General features: G+C 40.2%; 2 protein-coding genes across 6 annotated transcripts in view; one reads left to right on the top strand and one right to left on the bottom strand.

The window, feature by feature from the left end:
• Positions 1–7,734, top strand: part of adcy2b (adenylate cyclase 2b (brain)) — a 59,228-nt gene extending 51,494 nt beyond the window's left edge. For 3 of the 5 annotated variants that reach the window (XM_064347781.1, XM_064347783.1, XM_064347785.1), the window contains 7 exons: positions 827–1,011; positions 2,756–2,840; positions 5,353–5,511; positions 5,632–5,778; positions 6,139–6,246; positions 6,722–6,836; positions 7,155–7,734. In XM_064347781.1, coding sequence (XP_064203851.1) covers positions 827–1,011; positions 2,756–2,840; positions 5,353–5,511; positions 5,632–5,778; positions 6,139–6,246; positions 6,722–6,836; positions 7,155–7,366 — 1,011 coding nt within the window. In that variant the 3' untranslated portion in view covers positions 7,367–7,734. The other 2 variants (XM_064347782.1, XM_064347784.1) reach the window with 2 other exon arrangements.
• Positions 7,735–8,304: 570 nt separating this feature from the next.
• Positions 8,305–12,838, bottom strand: cfap90 (cilia and flagella associated protein 90). Its single transcript, XM_064347786.1, has 3 exons — positions 12,296–12,838; positions 11,758–11,874; positions 8,305–9,540 (listed from the first exon to the last, which is right to left on the bottom strand). Exons 1-3 carry the CDS (start codon positions 12,407–12,409, stop codon positions 9,361–9,363), a joined length of 411 nt encoding a protein of 136 aa, XP_064203856.1. The 5' UTR covers positions 12,410–12,838; the 3' UTR covers positions 8,305–9,360.
• Between the last annotated feature and the right edge of the window lie 3,543 nt (positions 12,839–16,381).

Here is a 16,381-nt window from a genome sequence, read left to right as displayed (position 1 = left end):
AAAAATGTATTCCACAGTAAAAGCCATGATGAGAATTAAATGGAGAACCAAAATTTAATGAAAATGATTGTGAAGAGTCTCCTCCCGTGTGGCTCATCTGTTAAAGCTCCTCACAGTGAGCACAGGCAGGGTCCGATAGTCTAGACATTACTAGTCCCTGTCTGGGAAATGCCATTAGCTGACAGTGGTGTGGCAGTTAGCTTTTTACCACAGGGGGGGGGCTGGGATTAAGTTTCTCCAGCTTCAGTCCTGGTTTCCACAAGATACTTCAGTGTCACCACCCCTAGTGACTAATGAAATTGCAATGCTGTTCTGTAAAAAATAATAAATAAATAAATAAATAAAAATTCTGTCGAATTTAATCTTCCAAATGGCTTCCTTCTAAAAGTGTGCACTGAGGCAAAAGCAAATTATAAGTTCATTAAGTACTGTTTATTTGTAACTATTTATTTAATATTTAATTTATTGCTGAATGTGTGCCTCCAGAGAAGTCTGAAAAATGCCTGTGCAAAATATTATTTGAGACACTGACGTAAGGCGCTTTTAATATAGCTGCCCCGCTCCCAACCCCACCTCCTCCTCTGTCAACATCACTTCCCATCACTCATCTCTACTCATCTGTAAATCTTTATTCTCTCTCTCTATCTCTCTCAGATTCAGATTTAAATGGCTTTAATGGCATGAATGGAAATAAACCATTTTTGCCAAAGCAACACAAGATACAATAAAGAAAACCAAATAAATAATTAAATTATATACCATCAGTTCTCTAAAACTGATCAAATGAGGACTATGTTAAACTGTTCATTTCTTTTCTCTCTCTCAGTATTTTATATACAGTTGCATTCTGGGCCTTGTCTCGTGCTCAGTGTTCCTGAGGATTAACTACGAGCTGAAGATGGTGATCATGCTGGCCGCTGTGGCGGGCTACAACACCATCATCCTCCAGACTCACGCCCCCGTGCTGGACGAGTACAGCAGGTTCCTCTACAAAAGCCAGAGTCTGGACAGGTGGGAGCCCTGCCTTGTCCTTCCTCTATCCATGCATCACAAAGGAAAGTTTCCACTGCCTATCACACTATGTGATGGAGAAAAACTCCTCTTTCCCGAAGCCTAACTGTGGTATTAATCTTTGTAGAAGTGATTTCCTTACTATGAGACACACTTGCCATATCCTTTGAAAGGATTAGATCGTGGCATTTGGCTTTAATCCCTGTCTTGCTTGATAATGCCGTCAAAACCCGTCTCCATGGACACCGTTGAGGTTTGTCCAGACGTCTTTTCTTTCGTTCAACTTCGTCCCCCTCTGTAAGAATTCAGAACTTCTCGAATGCCTGTCGGTTTAGACCCATTTTTTAAAAACTATAATTTATGTATCACACATACTGTATGAGCAGCCAGAGAACAAGAAAGGCAGAGCAAATGCAAATAAACGTTCCAGTGTGTCTTTATACTTTACAGGCTCGCCCCCAATGGTCCTCCCATTACACAAGATGAAAGACTGTGATTAATCCCTTTCCCATCACTGTGGCAGTAGCTGCCGCACGCGCACAGCACTTTGATTCCATCGCGGGGCCGCCAGAGGTGCAAGGAGACTCCAATTTGTCTGAAAATGAAAATCCCACAAAGCTCCAAAAATAGCAAATCAGATCGGCTTCAAAGAGCGCCCGAGGAAAACGGCCATCCGCGTCCCTCGTGCCTCCTCCCCTCTCCCCCCGCCTAGCCGCCCAAACTTCTGCGTTCCGGAACGTTCCGAGCCGTTCTCGTGGCCGGTGCGAGCTGTCGAGGGGGTGAGAACCGTGCCCCTGTGCTTTTGCGTCGGCCCCAGGGCTCCCTCTGTCTTATTATCGCAGGCCTGAGCCCCGGGCCCTAATTGATTGGCCCGTCAGAGGTTCTGAATTATGGCGGCGGGGCCAGACGGGGCGTGGCGGCCCAGCACGGCGCTGAGTGGCGGGAGAGGGCCGGCTCTGCCAGACGGGCCCTTCTGAGACCCGCTTGGTGTTCTTTTCGGCGCAGGCACACCTGCTGTCTTGCCAGCCCTCATTAGGCCACCAGACTGCTGCCTGACATATCCGGGGCTTGTGGGCCTCAGCGGGGACCCCAGAGGTCATTTCCTCTGTCCCCCAGTAGAGGCGGCCTGCTTCGGTCTGCACACACTTTCCACTCAGGTCCCAGACTGGATTTATTTTTCTGGGCAACAGTAACATGAAATGTGTTTCTGAAATCAAATGCATGGTGGTTGAAAATATTAAACATCTTTGGTAAATGATATTTAAATTCAGCAAAATTCCTATACTATAACTATGTATCACACCTTCACATCCTTCACAAAGACTCGACACCAAGACCCTGACTGATTTCTGCGTCCCTTTTAAAATGAAAGAAATTCAGAAATTACTTATTCGCAGTGGTTCAATCTCCCCATTTCACACTAGTTAGACAGTTTTGTATAGCCCTTTCATATGGTTCTGCTCTGGGGACTTTTGGGGCTTTAATTGCAGTCTCCTGATTGGTGCTGTGTGAATGAGGTGAGGGAGCTGGGTGGCTGTGATAAAGCAGAAGTGACATTCAATAGTGAATGACAGTTGGAGGGAGCATTGGGCTGTCTGTCGTTTGAGAATTCTGTAAATCTATTCTCCCTCTCTTTGTCTCTCCCTCTGTCTTTCTCTGTCTGTTTCTCTTGCTATATCTCTCTTTTTCTTACTCTCTCTCTCTCTCTCTCTTCTTCTTCTTCTTTTTCTTCATTCTATTCTAGACCAGGAGTTCTGAAAGACCTGAAGACGATGGGCTCTGTCTCTCTATTCATATTTTTCATCACTCTGCTTGTTTTGGCTAGACAGGTGAGTGCCTCTTTGCGATGAGCAGTTTCTAAAATTGCATCATCCAATATTTATTTGAATTTGACTTGATTTCAAGCTGAAAAGATCCAGCAAAAGCAGCAAACCCATCCCATTTCCCCTGGAAGTCTGGTTTTTGCAGACCTATAAGTCCCTGTCTGTTTTAAAAGTATAACACAATTTCACAGGGGTCTTTTTGGTTAATAAATGATACCATCTCCATTCCATATTTCATCGTCTGATGAAAAACCCATCAAGATAAGTATCTCACCGCCATTTTTATTTCATAGTCATTTTCACAATATCCTTACTGCAGCTTCAGTCAGTATTATTTCACCATTACAACTGCACTTAACGGTATATTGACTTCACTTGTCTCCTAAGCATGTCGCATCCGTTTCCTTGGACACCGTATCTTCAGAAATAATTGGGAATAGATTAAAAATGTATCTCTCAAAATGCTAAAGCGGCCCCACAATTTGGCAAAAAAAAAGAACTATTATTAGGTTGAGGGGCGGATGAGAAGCAATATAAAAGCGGTGGAAAAATATTGTTAAAGCTTACATTACCCTGCCATGGGGTATCATCAATCAGTCCCTTACGCAGACAGACGTATGTGGGAGATGGATCTCCTTGGAGACCGAGGGCCCATTTGTAAGCTCCAAATCTGGGACCCACCTGGAGGACTTGTCACACAGGCTATTCTCCATAGGCTGTGCCTGTATGATTTATAGAAGTGGGAGTTTCATTTTGGGGACAACCGAGAGGCTCGAAAATAAAAATGTGGGTCGACCCTAATTCTGCACCAGAATTAAAGAGCGGTGGAAACACGGTCAAGCATTTGGGGCACAGAATGCAGTCTCCGGCACTCACATGTATGGGGCTGCCATTTTGTGTAGTTACGCCTTTCATTAAACTGGAGTTTTGTTTCGTTATCTCTTTTTATCTCTCCAATGCACCCATCCTTAGCATTGAACGTCTGAACACAATATTTAAATGGGTCATATGCTCTGGGCCATACAACTACATTTGAAAAGAGTCCTTGTAACTGAAATGATTTGTGATTAGATTCAGAGGCGCAAATGGAAGGCAAAGAGTAATTGCTGAGTTAAACGCTGAAAGGTCTGGTGGAGATAAATGTCTACAGTACTATTTATCCTACCTTATTCACTGCTACAACAAGACTATAATTTGTTTTTTGTTTTGTTTTTTTACTTTATGATGTACTCGCCTCTAGTAATGCTGTGCAATTCAGCTAGGATCATTTATCAAACAGATAACTGTGATAGCACAGAACACAAATAACATATACAGATATATCTGAATTAAAACGAGATTCATTTGCCAGGGCAGCTGTTCATTTCTGGGGTGTACGATGAAAGCTAATCTGTTTTCATGTCAACTTCCGCATTTAATCATTTAATTAGTCTAACATTTTATTTTCCTGAATAAAACAGTGAAGTTTAGCTGCAGACTGCACATCTATATTTCCTGATTTCTTAAAATGTTTATTTTTATTTATTAATTTATTGTGATCAGATGGAGCAGGGAACCAGAACTGAAACAGTAGTTTACAGAAATATTGACCCTGGGAAAATTAATGAAACAATAACCAGCATATGCACAGGTGTTCCAGGACAGGAGGACTTAAAATACCAAATTAATTTCACAGCTCCTTATATTTAGTCTTCTAGTTCCTAGGAAGGTTTAATTTACGCAAGTGCTTGTGCAGTACCCCATAACACAAAGCTCATCTCCAACAGCTGAAGCCTGTGCTTTCTATTGGAAAGTCTTTCATATTGTAGTAGCCGGTCTTAACTTGGCTATCTGCAATTCCCAGAGATTTAAGTGTTTATTTTAAATTAAATTAAATAAAAATTTTAAAAATGAAGCCCTGTGTTAGATTGGCGACCTGTCCAGGGTGTAATCCTGCCTCTTGCCCAATGCACGCTGGGATAGGCTCCAGCACCCCCACCACCCTGACCAGGATAAGCGGGTATAGATAATGGATGGCTGGATGGACAAAAAAATGAAATGAAAAAATAGTCATCACAAGGCTTACTAACCTGGAAAGTGTTGTATTAAAAAATCAGTTTTATGTGTTTTTTAATTAAATGAGCTGGAGATTTACTCAAGGCTAAATTGACCAAAGTTAGACCGGGGAGGTCCAGCAGGGGTGCTTGTGCTCATTAATATTCTCTACTAAAACAACTTCCTTTTCCCAGATTGTTATTACTTAAATAAATTTACATGCATTCTTCCACTGGTTTATTATTTGTTTATTACTTTGTTTTGGAATGTACATGAACCACAATGCTTGCCACTGTGTGAATGTGCAGTCGATGTGTGTTTTCTGTCTGCAGTGAGGAGTTGAGTGTGTGTGGGCGTGTGTTTTTGTGGCAGGTGGGTGGGGAGGGTCTGGGGTTAACAGCTGTTCTTTGACTTCTTTCTGTACTTCACACAGCTAGTGATCAGATGTGTACTGTCTCTTTACCTCTGTGTCCTCTTGTAACAGAATGAATATTACTGTAGGTTAGATTTCCTGTGGAGGAACAAGTTCAAGAAGGAATGCGAGGAGATCGAGACCATGGAGAACCTCAACCGTGTCCTGCTAGAGAACGTTCTTCCAGCCCATGTTGCGGAGCACTTCTTGGCGCGTAACTGGAAGAATGAGGTGTGTGTGTGTGTGTGTGTGTCTCTCTCTCTCTCTTCCTGTTTCCACACCTCTTGGCTTTCAAGTCACTGATAAATATCGGCATCATCCAATGACCTGTTCCTATGTGTTTTCCAACAGGATTTGTACCACCAGTCGTATGACCTGGTCTGCGTCATGTTTGCCTCAATTCCAGACTTCAAAGAGTTCTACACCGAATCAGACGTCAACAAAGAGGGCTTGGAATGCCTGAGACTGCTCAATGAGATCATTGCAGATTTTGATGAGGTAGCTACTATTTGTTTATGCTTCACACACTGTGAGGCAAATCACTGGAGGTTAAAGCGTCAACATATTTCAAATTCTCATCAGTCCTTATTTACAAAGGAGGAAACAAATCAAACTGTCAATTATCTATTAATCAAAAGTTTTAAAACCAGTGAAATTATCCACGCACTTCTAGCATTCGCATACTTTTTTAGTGTCCAAATCCATAAAGCAGACAGCAATTGTGACAGATTTGCAATGAGTAACAAATATGAGTAAAACATTAGTGATTATCAATCTGCGCGAACCCCAGTTGTGTTCTTTTTTCTGGGGGGGGGGGGGGTGGAATGTTGACTCATCCCTCATCTGGCCCTCTGACAGTTGCTGTCCAAGCCCAAGTTCAGCGGCGTAGAGAAGATCAAGACTATCGGCAGTACTTATATGGCCGCCACGGGCCTGAACGCGTCCCCTGGGCCAGAGTACACACAGGTAACAAAACAACCGACAGACACTCAGACAGAGACCGCCCATTAGACAGGTGCACACACAGGGGCACAGGGGCATGGACCTACAGTTTCAGTTTCATATGTAAAAGAGAGAACATCTCAGTAAGACTTGGTGTTGTCGATTTGTCTTGGTTACTGGAGTAGCGTATGAGCCAATACAAACAGAAAAGGCAAACTCCCTGGAATAGCTGAGTAGGATAATCTCAATGTCCTTCAGACATGACTCACTGTTATCTAAAATGTAAGTGCATCTTGCATTGTTTACATGAATAAATGCATGTATTATAAATTATCTATTGATTGAAAAACATGCTGTACATTTTTTTGCAAGGAATATGAACTGACGAGCTTGGTTTTGTCAAGACATCTATGACATGCTTTCCTATATACTTTTTTTGTTCAGCCATCATTTCTCAAGTATGAAATTATTCTATATCAATATTTGTTTTTGCGTCCAGGAACATGACAGACAGTACATGCACATCGGCACCATGGTGGAGTTTGCCTTTGCACTGGTGGGAAAACTCGACGTCATCAACAAACATTCCTTCAATGACTTCAAACTCAGAGTCGGTAGGTACATTTTACTTGTAGTCAGAAAAAAAAGACATCCATCTTCATAAAGGAGTCTCAAAATGTGCTCTGGGTGTACTGGAACAGAGTAAGATTTGGGTCCTTGAAGACGCTAAATCCAACTGAACTAATTAATTTTTCGCCAGCCTGTGGTGCAAGATGTTCCAACTGGCTGGCAGCCATCTGCAACAGACACAACTGAAACAGATCCAGTCCTTATGGCTTTGTTGTGCCGTGTGATTACATCTCTATTTGAACACAAATAAAGTTGGTTTGAAGTTGGGCCCTTACCAGGACACCTGCTCGCTCTGCCGTCAGGCATCAACCACGGCCCCGTCATCGCCGGGGTCATTGGAGCGCAGAAGCCCCAGTACGACATTTGGGGGAACACCGTGAACGTGGCCAGCCGGATGGACAGCACCGGGGTACTTGGGAAAATACAGGTGATCTCCATTCCGATTGGCTCTCGCAACAGAGACCACCTTTACTCTGTGATTTTATTTTTATTGAAAACATCAACAGTTAATTAAAACTGATGTGTTTGTAGGTCATGTACTAGTGTTTGTTCAGAAAACCTCAGTGGATGAAAATGTTTTCACACATCTCTCCAGCTCTTAATACTTCAAACAGATTGCTTTTAGGAGAAGAGATTACCTGCATTTCATATTTTATAGATAAAACAGATAGTTTACATTTTGTAGAGGCTCATTTTAACATGTTTTCCTCATGTATGTTATTATTAAATATGTTATTGTCAAAACTTAAAAAACATCCCCATATTCTCTTCTTAATTCAAGATGTTCATGGTATGAACTACACCAGAAGAAGGCTAGTTCAACATGCAACATAGTCATTTTAAGAAAAAGGAAAGCATGGGAATTCTAAAATAATTCTCAGTGCATTATTCACCTCTCACTCAGAACTGAAACATTTTTTTATGATATTGTTCCTATACCTGTATTCTGCATTCGTGAAGACCTTCCAAGAAACCTGTGCCAGGGATGCTGGCTTTCGGTGGAGAGCCCAGTCATTACCAGTGCTCCTCCGTCCTAACTGCAGGTTCAAAGAACCAGTCGATCCTTCACCCTCTACTTCCCTGCAAACATTCTACGTTGTGAAGTGGGCTTCTAACTTTGTCTCTTGACCTTCACAAAGGAGATGCCCGGTGGCCTTCGATGGAGGTGGAAGTACATGCCCTGACCCGCTACTGCAGGTACAGAGAACCAGTGGACCTTTAGACCCTCGTACATGGCTCCTGCAAGCGAAATCACGTCACGGGAAACGAGTGGACCTCTTGTACAATAGCTCCGCCTTGTCCGTAGATGATCGAAATCTTTGGTGGCATAGGCTCACCACGTGCCAAGCGAATGCTCGCTGTCTCCATCTCACGAACTGGGTTGTGTGCTACAGGTATTTAGATACATTAGGAGCAGTTTTGTAAGAAAACGAATAAACAAAAAGTGTTTTGATGTTTTAATGACATTGTTTTGTAAAGCCTATTCATTAAAAGTTTGTACATATGACATTCCTTGCCTTCTTGAGATATAAAATGCATTGCCTGCTGTGGAATGGATGGGCTTGATAGATTAACTAAGAATAAAGTTATAGATATCAGGTATTGCCATAAAGAATGTGGAAATAGATGGTAAACTCAATAATATGATTATAACTTTATAAGCAAGTACCAGAATAAAATATGAGAAGGACACATATGTATGGATATATTTCATTACTTATTTTGTTTTTTAATATATAAGATCTTGCATATGTTAACCTAAAAATAATGATGCCCTGAGGCCAAATTCAATAGCAGCTCCACCAAACAACAACACTACCAACATCTACTGTAAAAATGAAAAACATAATGGTCTTACATAGTTCTTGCATTCACATGTGACAATCGGACAGGCATATTGTTTTCCCCCATTGTATATTTGTTTCTCAGAGCTATTTTCCAGTATTTCTGCAATTACAAGAAATGTGATAAACACTGAACTCAAAACATCACTTTAAGCTATGGTAATCAAATCAAAACTCAGTGTATTAGAGGATTGCTCTAGGCAAAACAAACCAACAAACACACTGAGAAAAAAATTTACATAAAGGAAAACCTCTCTAAGCCACACTCCAATTAGGTTTAATGGAAGTGAGCAGCGAACACTGCAAGCAAAAAAGAAGTAAATTAAATTCGCAAACCCGCCTTTAACGTCAACAACAGCTATATATGTAATGGAAGACTGATATAACTTTACATAATTATGTTAATGATTGTATTCAGAGAAAGTGTGTGTGTGCAGTGTCTGGGTGCGTGTGTGCATGTGTGCGTGTGCGTGTGTGTGTGTGTGTATGACTGTGTGTGGCGTGTGAGTGTGTGTGCATGTGTGCGTGTGTGCATGTGTGTGTGTGTGTGTGCGTGTGTGCGTGTGTGTGTGTGTGTATGTGTGTGTGGCGTGTGTGTGTGTGCGTGTGCGTGTGCGTGTGTGTGTGCATGAGCAAATATCAGCAGAAGTTTCTCACACAAGTCTCAGACAGGAGAGACAGATCCATACCCCTCTGCGACATTCTGTGTAATTCCATTTTTCCGGAAGAATTCCGAGCGCACGTGTGCAACACGGACAAACTGCCGATCTGGCTGGTATATCAGTGGTGGTGGACGCCTCCCATATTCTGAAGATGACAGAATGGGTATGGGTCTCGATAGCTCCTGAAAAAGAGATGAAGCTTGCTGTCATCTACACTGGGGCATGGTGTCATATATACAGGGATGCTCGGTGGCCCATGGGGGCCCATTTTAAAATTCTATCATGAGGCCCCCTCCTCTCCTTTCACCGCTGCCCCACAGGCCACTTGCCTATAGGCCTACACAACACTGGAATTTCAGCACCACTAGAAGCTTAAAGGGATATATAACTATGGTATAGCATAAGTCATTTTGTGCAGCCTACCCGATTTTACTTGCATAGTATGAATACTATCAAGAAGTTGTTCCTGCTGACCATTAACAGAATTGCCATTCCTTCCGGTTGTCAGACTCGCAGTTCACTCCCATTCACTTTTAGTACTTGGCTGAAATTAGTCATTTTAAAGCACAAACTAACTAGGGAGGATAATAGATTGATATAAAATAGCGCATCAAAAAGTCTATAGCTCTAAAAATTTTTTTTTTTTTTTGTGATTTTAACAAAGTAATGTATCCTTGTGCATGATAAATAAAAACAAATCAAACTATAGCTCTTATTTCTACATGGTAGCCTATCTGAAAATAGGTCCCCTATTTATAGCTAACCTAAACCTGAAAACAGCTTATTAGCTCATAATTCAGGTAGAAAATACATTACATTGATGTATTATCCTCCGTAGTTGTGTTTTAAAACTATTCATTTTGACAATGTCCTGAAAATGAATGCCAGTGAATTGGGAGCCTGACAACTGACAATTCACAAAAGCTTAGAGCTTAGTGTTTGTTCTTTCAAACATTCACAACCACAATTTTGAAAAGCTGTTTCAAAAAACAAATATTAACTGTCCATTGTGTGCAGGCTACTTGTTTCTATAGCTTTTGGGAAAGGCAAGGGAGGCATGACAGTTGTTCTGAAGAACAGGTAAAATCTTTTTATTAATATAAAACAAGTTTTACGAAATTAAACACGGCTCTAGAAATAAAAACATAAACAAAGATAATTTAGAAATGTAATTAAGAAATGCCAAACATAACATTTTAACATAGGTTCTAACACATCCGAAGCCCGGGCCTATAAGATATACAGTATCACTTCAGAAAATTTGAACGTGCATGGAGCTGCCCAAGCACTTAGGGCGGAGCTGTCCTTGGAAATAAAAAGTTTCCAGTTGAGTGATTTTCTGAAATAGCGAGGGGATTTATGTTGCCGTGGAAACTTGTTTTGTGGCTAGGGATTGGATTAGGCAGGTGTCATTCAATTACCTTAACCCAGCCCCTGCCTACTTTTTAATGTAGATTGATCACTTGGCCTGATAGACTAGTGAGCTTCAAATTGGATTCGCCCAAAACATGAACTAGGGCGAGTGGGCAAGCATAATTTCTCATGGGCATTTGGGGCCTCTCTGCCTGATCATTTGAAACTGTTGAAACTGCCACAGCACAATGGCTGCATACACACACACACAAACATATATATGTGTGCGTGTGTGTGTGTGTGTGTGTGAGAGAGAGAGAGAGTCATTTCTCAATGCATCACTTGGAGAGTGCGCTACAATGACGTTAAAAGGACTCATTTTCAGTGTACACATATACACACATATGCATATGCAGGGGAGGGTGCAATGTTGCTATTTTTAGCCTATACCTAGATGTGGGCTTTGTTCAATCCTCCTCAGAGTCACACTAAATATCTTTAAATTGTATTGTAATTGTATTCAGACAGTATTGATTCTGTCCAGCGGGAGAACTGGCTCATCCAGTTAACTCATGTGACATAAATCCACCTCCATGAGCCATAGGTATATCACACTGTACGATAGGATCAAATCTGACTCCCATTTATACAGCTGATTTATGCTGAGGAAATGATAATAAAATACACATCATACAACTCCGGAAAGCTGATCCACAACCCCAGAGATGAAGCCTGTTAGCACTGGAGCTAGAACATTCTGAAAGTCACTTCAGTTTTCAGTGCTGGGCACCACTCCATCTCCCATTGTTCCACAATAAAAAATTAAAAATCAAATAAAGGCTTAAAAAAATATGTTAATTCATCATTCATTTTTGCATAAAAAGGTTTTGAAGCATTATCCACTTGTTTTAGCTGTTTATGCCACCCGGTAAATCACATCAATGGAGTGGATGATGTCTGTGGGTATTTCAGCACTGAGGAAGATGAAGTGAACAGTCCCACTCATTAAAGTGCAGACAGTATAGAGATAAAAGCGTTGTAGCTACCTCCCCGTGGATTTCCAGTCCCCTGCCATTGGCATGTTCTCTGTCATCCCTGTGCAGCTTATTATCGTAGCCCTCGGAACGCCGGAGTATGCAGTCGTACATGAACATCTCCCGAGCCTTAGATTATGAGCAATGACATTACTTTCAGAATCACAACAAATAAGCGATGACTAATGTTGATCCAATGGTTTAAATAGTGTGCCATCTGATCAATGTAGAGGCAGACGGTCAGACAATAGGCCATTAACTTGCTTAAAATAGTTTTCACTGAGAATGTGCTTTGCAGGAAATCTATGTATGTATGTATGTATGTATGCATGTACAGTATGTACTGTACTGTATGTATGTATGTACAGTATGTACTGTACTGTATGCATGTGCTGTTGTTGATGTGGTTGATGTTGTTGTTGTTATTATTATTAACATTATTATTGTTGTTGTTGTTATTATTATTATTATTATTAGGCTAGTAGGGATAGAAGTCTAGTAGTCGTATTGTTAGTACTATCTAGTAGCCGAACATGGAAATTGTTTTTACCTTTGAGTCACAATTGAAGTACGTCAGCTCCTTTGGATCAGTTCTTCTTGGTGGGATGTAACTAAAAACTGACAGTGTTGAGGTTGGTTTTGTTTTAGCCTGCGATATTTCCATTTCTAGCTTTAACGCAATATTTTTGATAGATCGTCAATTTAACTGAAAGCGAAAATAAAGTTAAAAAATAAAAACAAATAAACAAATAAATAACCACAATGATGTCTCCTGCTCTGGTCTCCCCGTCCGCGTACGGTTGCTAAGAAACGACGCCTCAAGTCAGGGGCGTGTGAAAGCCATTCGAAGCTCGAGAAGTCGGAAACCAAACATGATATCCTTTTTAGCTTGGTATGAGGTAGCCACCTTGTCTGAAATTAATCAAGTCAATGACTACGAATAGAAACATTATCGTACCGTTGACAAACCTACATTGTTCCATCTTAATGTGACGGAATTAGGGGAGAATTAAACATTTAGAAGTGCATGCACGTCCGGGCATGCATAATAAAACAGCCTAATGTAGCTCTTCGCGTTGCTAGTTAACCAGAGGGTGTGTCCAAAATGTCACTTGGTGAGTATTTACAGCCTGAGTGACTGCACGCGCAGATCTTTGTAACGTAGGCTAATTCTGAGTGCATTACCTTTCGGCATTTTTGTTTTATTTTTTATTTAACCTTTATTTAACAAGGAAAATCCCGTTGCAATCGAAATCTCTTTTGCAAGGGGACCTGACATAAAGCAAAGTTACGCAAGACAGTAGACACATGAGTTACATACATAAAATGGGGAATGACACGGCAGTGTAACAGTAGGCTGATTAAAAAGCAGAGCAGAGGTTAAAAGCAGGCGCATACTTTAGTCACGGAGTCACGAATTACATGTTTAAACTCAGCTATTGAAAGTGATCTGTCAAGTTTAAGATTTTTTGAAGAGTGTTCCTTTACAACTGTAAGGTGCAAAATATCTGATATCCAACTTTCCAAATTCAGTAGAGGGATGAGGGACTTTAAAGAGTGTCACAACACTAGTGCAGAAGTGATAACTATGTGTATTTCAATTAGTAGACAGCTGAAGTAGGAAGGAAATAGACCAATTATTGTTTCATAAATGAATATATAGGCCTACCAGTGGATCAATCTATGCAGATGTAATGAAGTCAACACAGACCGTTTGTAAAGCAGACAATGATGGGTAAATGATTTAACACCCGAAATGAAGCATAAGTCACTGTGGTAAGCTGTGCCCAAGGCAAATGAGGAAGACAGTAATGCATGTATAGTATGTCTCCATAGTCTAAAACAGGTTCCCTATTCATTTTATGACTAAAACAAGATTTATTCCTGAAATAGAAGCCTAACTTTGTCCTCAGTTTTTAATTAATCTATGTACAATTTAAAACTAAGCTTATCTAGCCAGATCCCAGGGTATTTCTACAATATAATCTTTCAATGCATTTACCATCTACAGAGGTGATTTTCAATTAATCTATGGACTGCGAACGAGACCTTGAAAACAATAGGCTGTTGCTGACTGAATATAATTAAAAGCATCATGGAATATTTGAAAGGCTTGAAAAGAGGATTTATTGACATCAACAGATAAACATTGGATTCGATTAGAAAGGTAATTTGAAAACCAATTTACTGCTGAAAACCCAAAACCAAAGTATCTTAATCTGTCAGTTAAGATGGAATGGTTAACTGTATCAAACGCCTTGAAAAGGTCAATAAAAAGGCCTGCACAGTGTTTTTATTGTCAAGCGCTTCAACTTTTATGTCATTAATTATTGTAGAGGCTGCAGTAATTCTACTATGACCAGACCTGAAGACAGACTGCACATTACTAAGTACTTGGGTATTAATCAGAGATTCTAAATGTTTTGCCAGAATTGGGAGTTTTTAAATGGGTCAGTACCTATTTAGGTCAGAGGGGTCACCACTTTTAAACAAGGGGAGCACATAGGCTGTGGCTGTCTTCCAGTCAATGGGAAGAGAGTGAGTCAAAAGAGACAGATTAAAAATATGAGTGAGGCGATCCGCAATAAGAGGTTCAGCGAGCTTCAGAAGCCTTGGCACTAACAGATCAGGACCGGCTGATTTTTTAGGACTTTTTTAGAAATAGGACTGAAAGCAAAAGTCTCAGTTCAGGCCTAGTAATTCCTGGTGACCCCATATTTTGATCATTAAAAATACGACCAGCAGATATAAAATGTTTTTTAGATAGATTGACATTATTGTCCTTGTAAGTTACTGGCAGAGTATCCGGCATAATTTTCTGAGGAAGAGAAGAGGAGGCATTTGTAGACTTTTTTTAGATTATTGGTAAGAGAAGTAATATAAATATAAAAACATGCTTTACATGTTCTAACCAGAGAAGTGCATTTGTTCCTTCAGAAACAAAAATGGGACCAGTCAGTTTGAGAGTCTGACTATCTAGCTTTGCCCCAAGCAACATTCCTCTGATGAAACATATCTGAGAATTCAGAGGAAAACCAAGGGTTATCTCTCCTTTTAACCTTGTACCTTTTTAGAGGAGCATGTTTTTCTGTCCTTGAAAATGTGATTTAAAAGCATCCCTAGCAGTATGAATGCATGGGATAAAATCAGTTAAATAAGAGTAACATGGGTGTATATCATGTGGAAATGTCTGTTTACAAAATTTTGACCATTTGACTAGATGTTCTGGCAGTGTCTCCCCGAATGTTGAAATGAAAGATAAACGCCTATGCTACATGCCGATTGTATCTACAAGTGTGTTATTATTATTATTATTATTATTATTATTATTAGTAGTAGTAGTAGTAGTAGTAGTAGTAGTAGTAGTAGTAGAAGTAGTAGTAGTAGTAGTAGTAGAAGAAGAAGAAGAAGTAGTTGTAGTAGTAGGCTAGTAGTTATTTTCAGGTTATCATATTTGTGGCTGTTGTTATATTTGTGAGTAAAATTTCAATAATCACTTTACAGTCCAATTCAATCCAGTGCAATCAATACAATTATCTTTGACACAGGGACAGATTAGCCCTGTCCTGCTTTGCTGGTCATTGTTTATCAATGATTATTCGCTCAATACATTTAGGATTTTGTATTATTTTCTTGAATAAACTAAAAGGTTTTCAGATGTGAACAGACACATTTATTGATGTGCAGATACCATGCCCTCTGTCATGATCACTGTCTGACCACTGTCGTCCTTTGCTGACAATGTGTTCCCTCCCCCCAGTGTTCCATTCTGACATGACGGATGTCTCCCTCTTGCAGTCCTGCTAGCTGCAATTATCTGCAATCAGGCTGGTCTAGTTATTTTTGTGCACATCTCAATGCATGCTGGGATGCTTCGTTTATGGATAAGCCGCACCTGGGTGATAGCCTCTGTTTTGCATATAACCTGATACATCCATGCATTTCCTTTTTTCCTTCACTTCCTGTATATTTTTGCATGTTTGTGCATGGGTTCCACAAATGTTTTGTTACACTTCACGTAAACATTCATATATGGGGGTTGTGAAAATTTACAGTGGCTTATGTCAAGTGTTAATGTTCATTTTGGCTCTAAGAGCAAATAATTACTTTAAAGGTCACTCCTGCTCAACACTTCTCCAGACGGATTATTTTACTTTACTGTCATTTAGCAGATGCTCTTGTACAGAGCGACTTACAATGCAAACACAAGAGAAAAGATCAGAGAGCGAAGTGGTGTAATTCCCCAGAGAAAGTGTGGTCCCGAGAGAAGCCGCAAGTGCAGGAAGTGCAAACTCAATTGACAACTAGCCGTATAAAACAAGCATAAACTAGTTATACAAACAAGAACAAAACTAATGAGCACGAAACTACGTTATACAAACAAGAGCAAAGAAACTTATTTTCCAAATTATTTTTGACACACTTTCTCAAGGTTGACCTCTGTTGCTGAACATCTTGAAATCTTGTTCAGTCATGACTCATGAGAAAAACAAATGAACAAACAGAAGTTTAGTTAGTAATTCTAAATTGTTTTTCATTCCTATTTTTTTGGATCTGACACATTTCAACTCCCTTTCTCTAAATAATTAGAGTCACATCCAGCTGCTTCTTCTTTGAAGCTGTTAACAGAAGAGTT

The sequence above is a fragment of the Anguilla rostrata genome, chromosome 8 (assembly GCF_018555375.3).
Source record: "Anguilla rostrata isolate EN2019 chromosome 8, ASM1855537v3, whole genome shotgun sequence".
NCBI classification, from domain to species: domain Eukaryota; kingdom Metazoa; phylum Chordata; class Actinopteri; order Anguilliformes; family Anguillidae; genus Anguilla; species Anguilla rostrata.
This window is presented reverse-complemented; position numbering and strand designations above follow the sequence as displayed.

Excerpts from the sequence above, each read along its gene's own strand:
- cfap90 (XM_064347786.1), bottom strand. The coding sequence starts at position 12,409 with ATGGAAATATCGCAGGCTAAAACAAAACCAACCTCAACACTGTCAGTT. Across the intron at positions 11,875-12,295 it reads ACTTCAATTGTGACTCAAAG|GCTCGGGAGATGTTCATGTA; the intron begins GTAAAAACAATT and ends TCATAATCTAAG. Across the intron at positions 9,541-11,757 it reads GACTGGAAATCCACGGGGAG|GAGCTATCGAGACCCATACC; the intron begins GTAGCTACAACG and ends TCTCTTTTTCAG.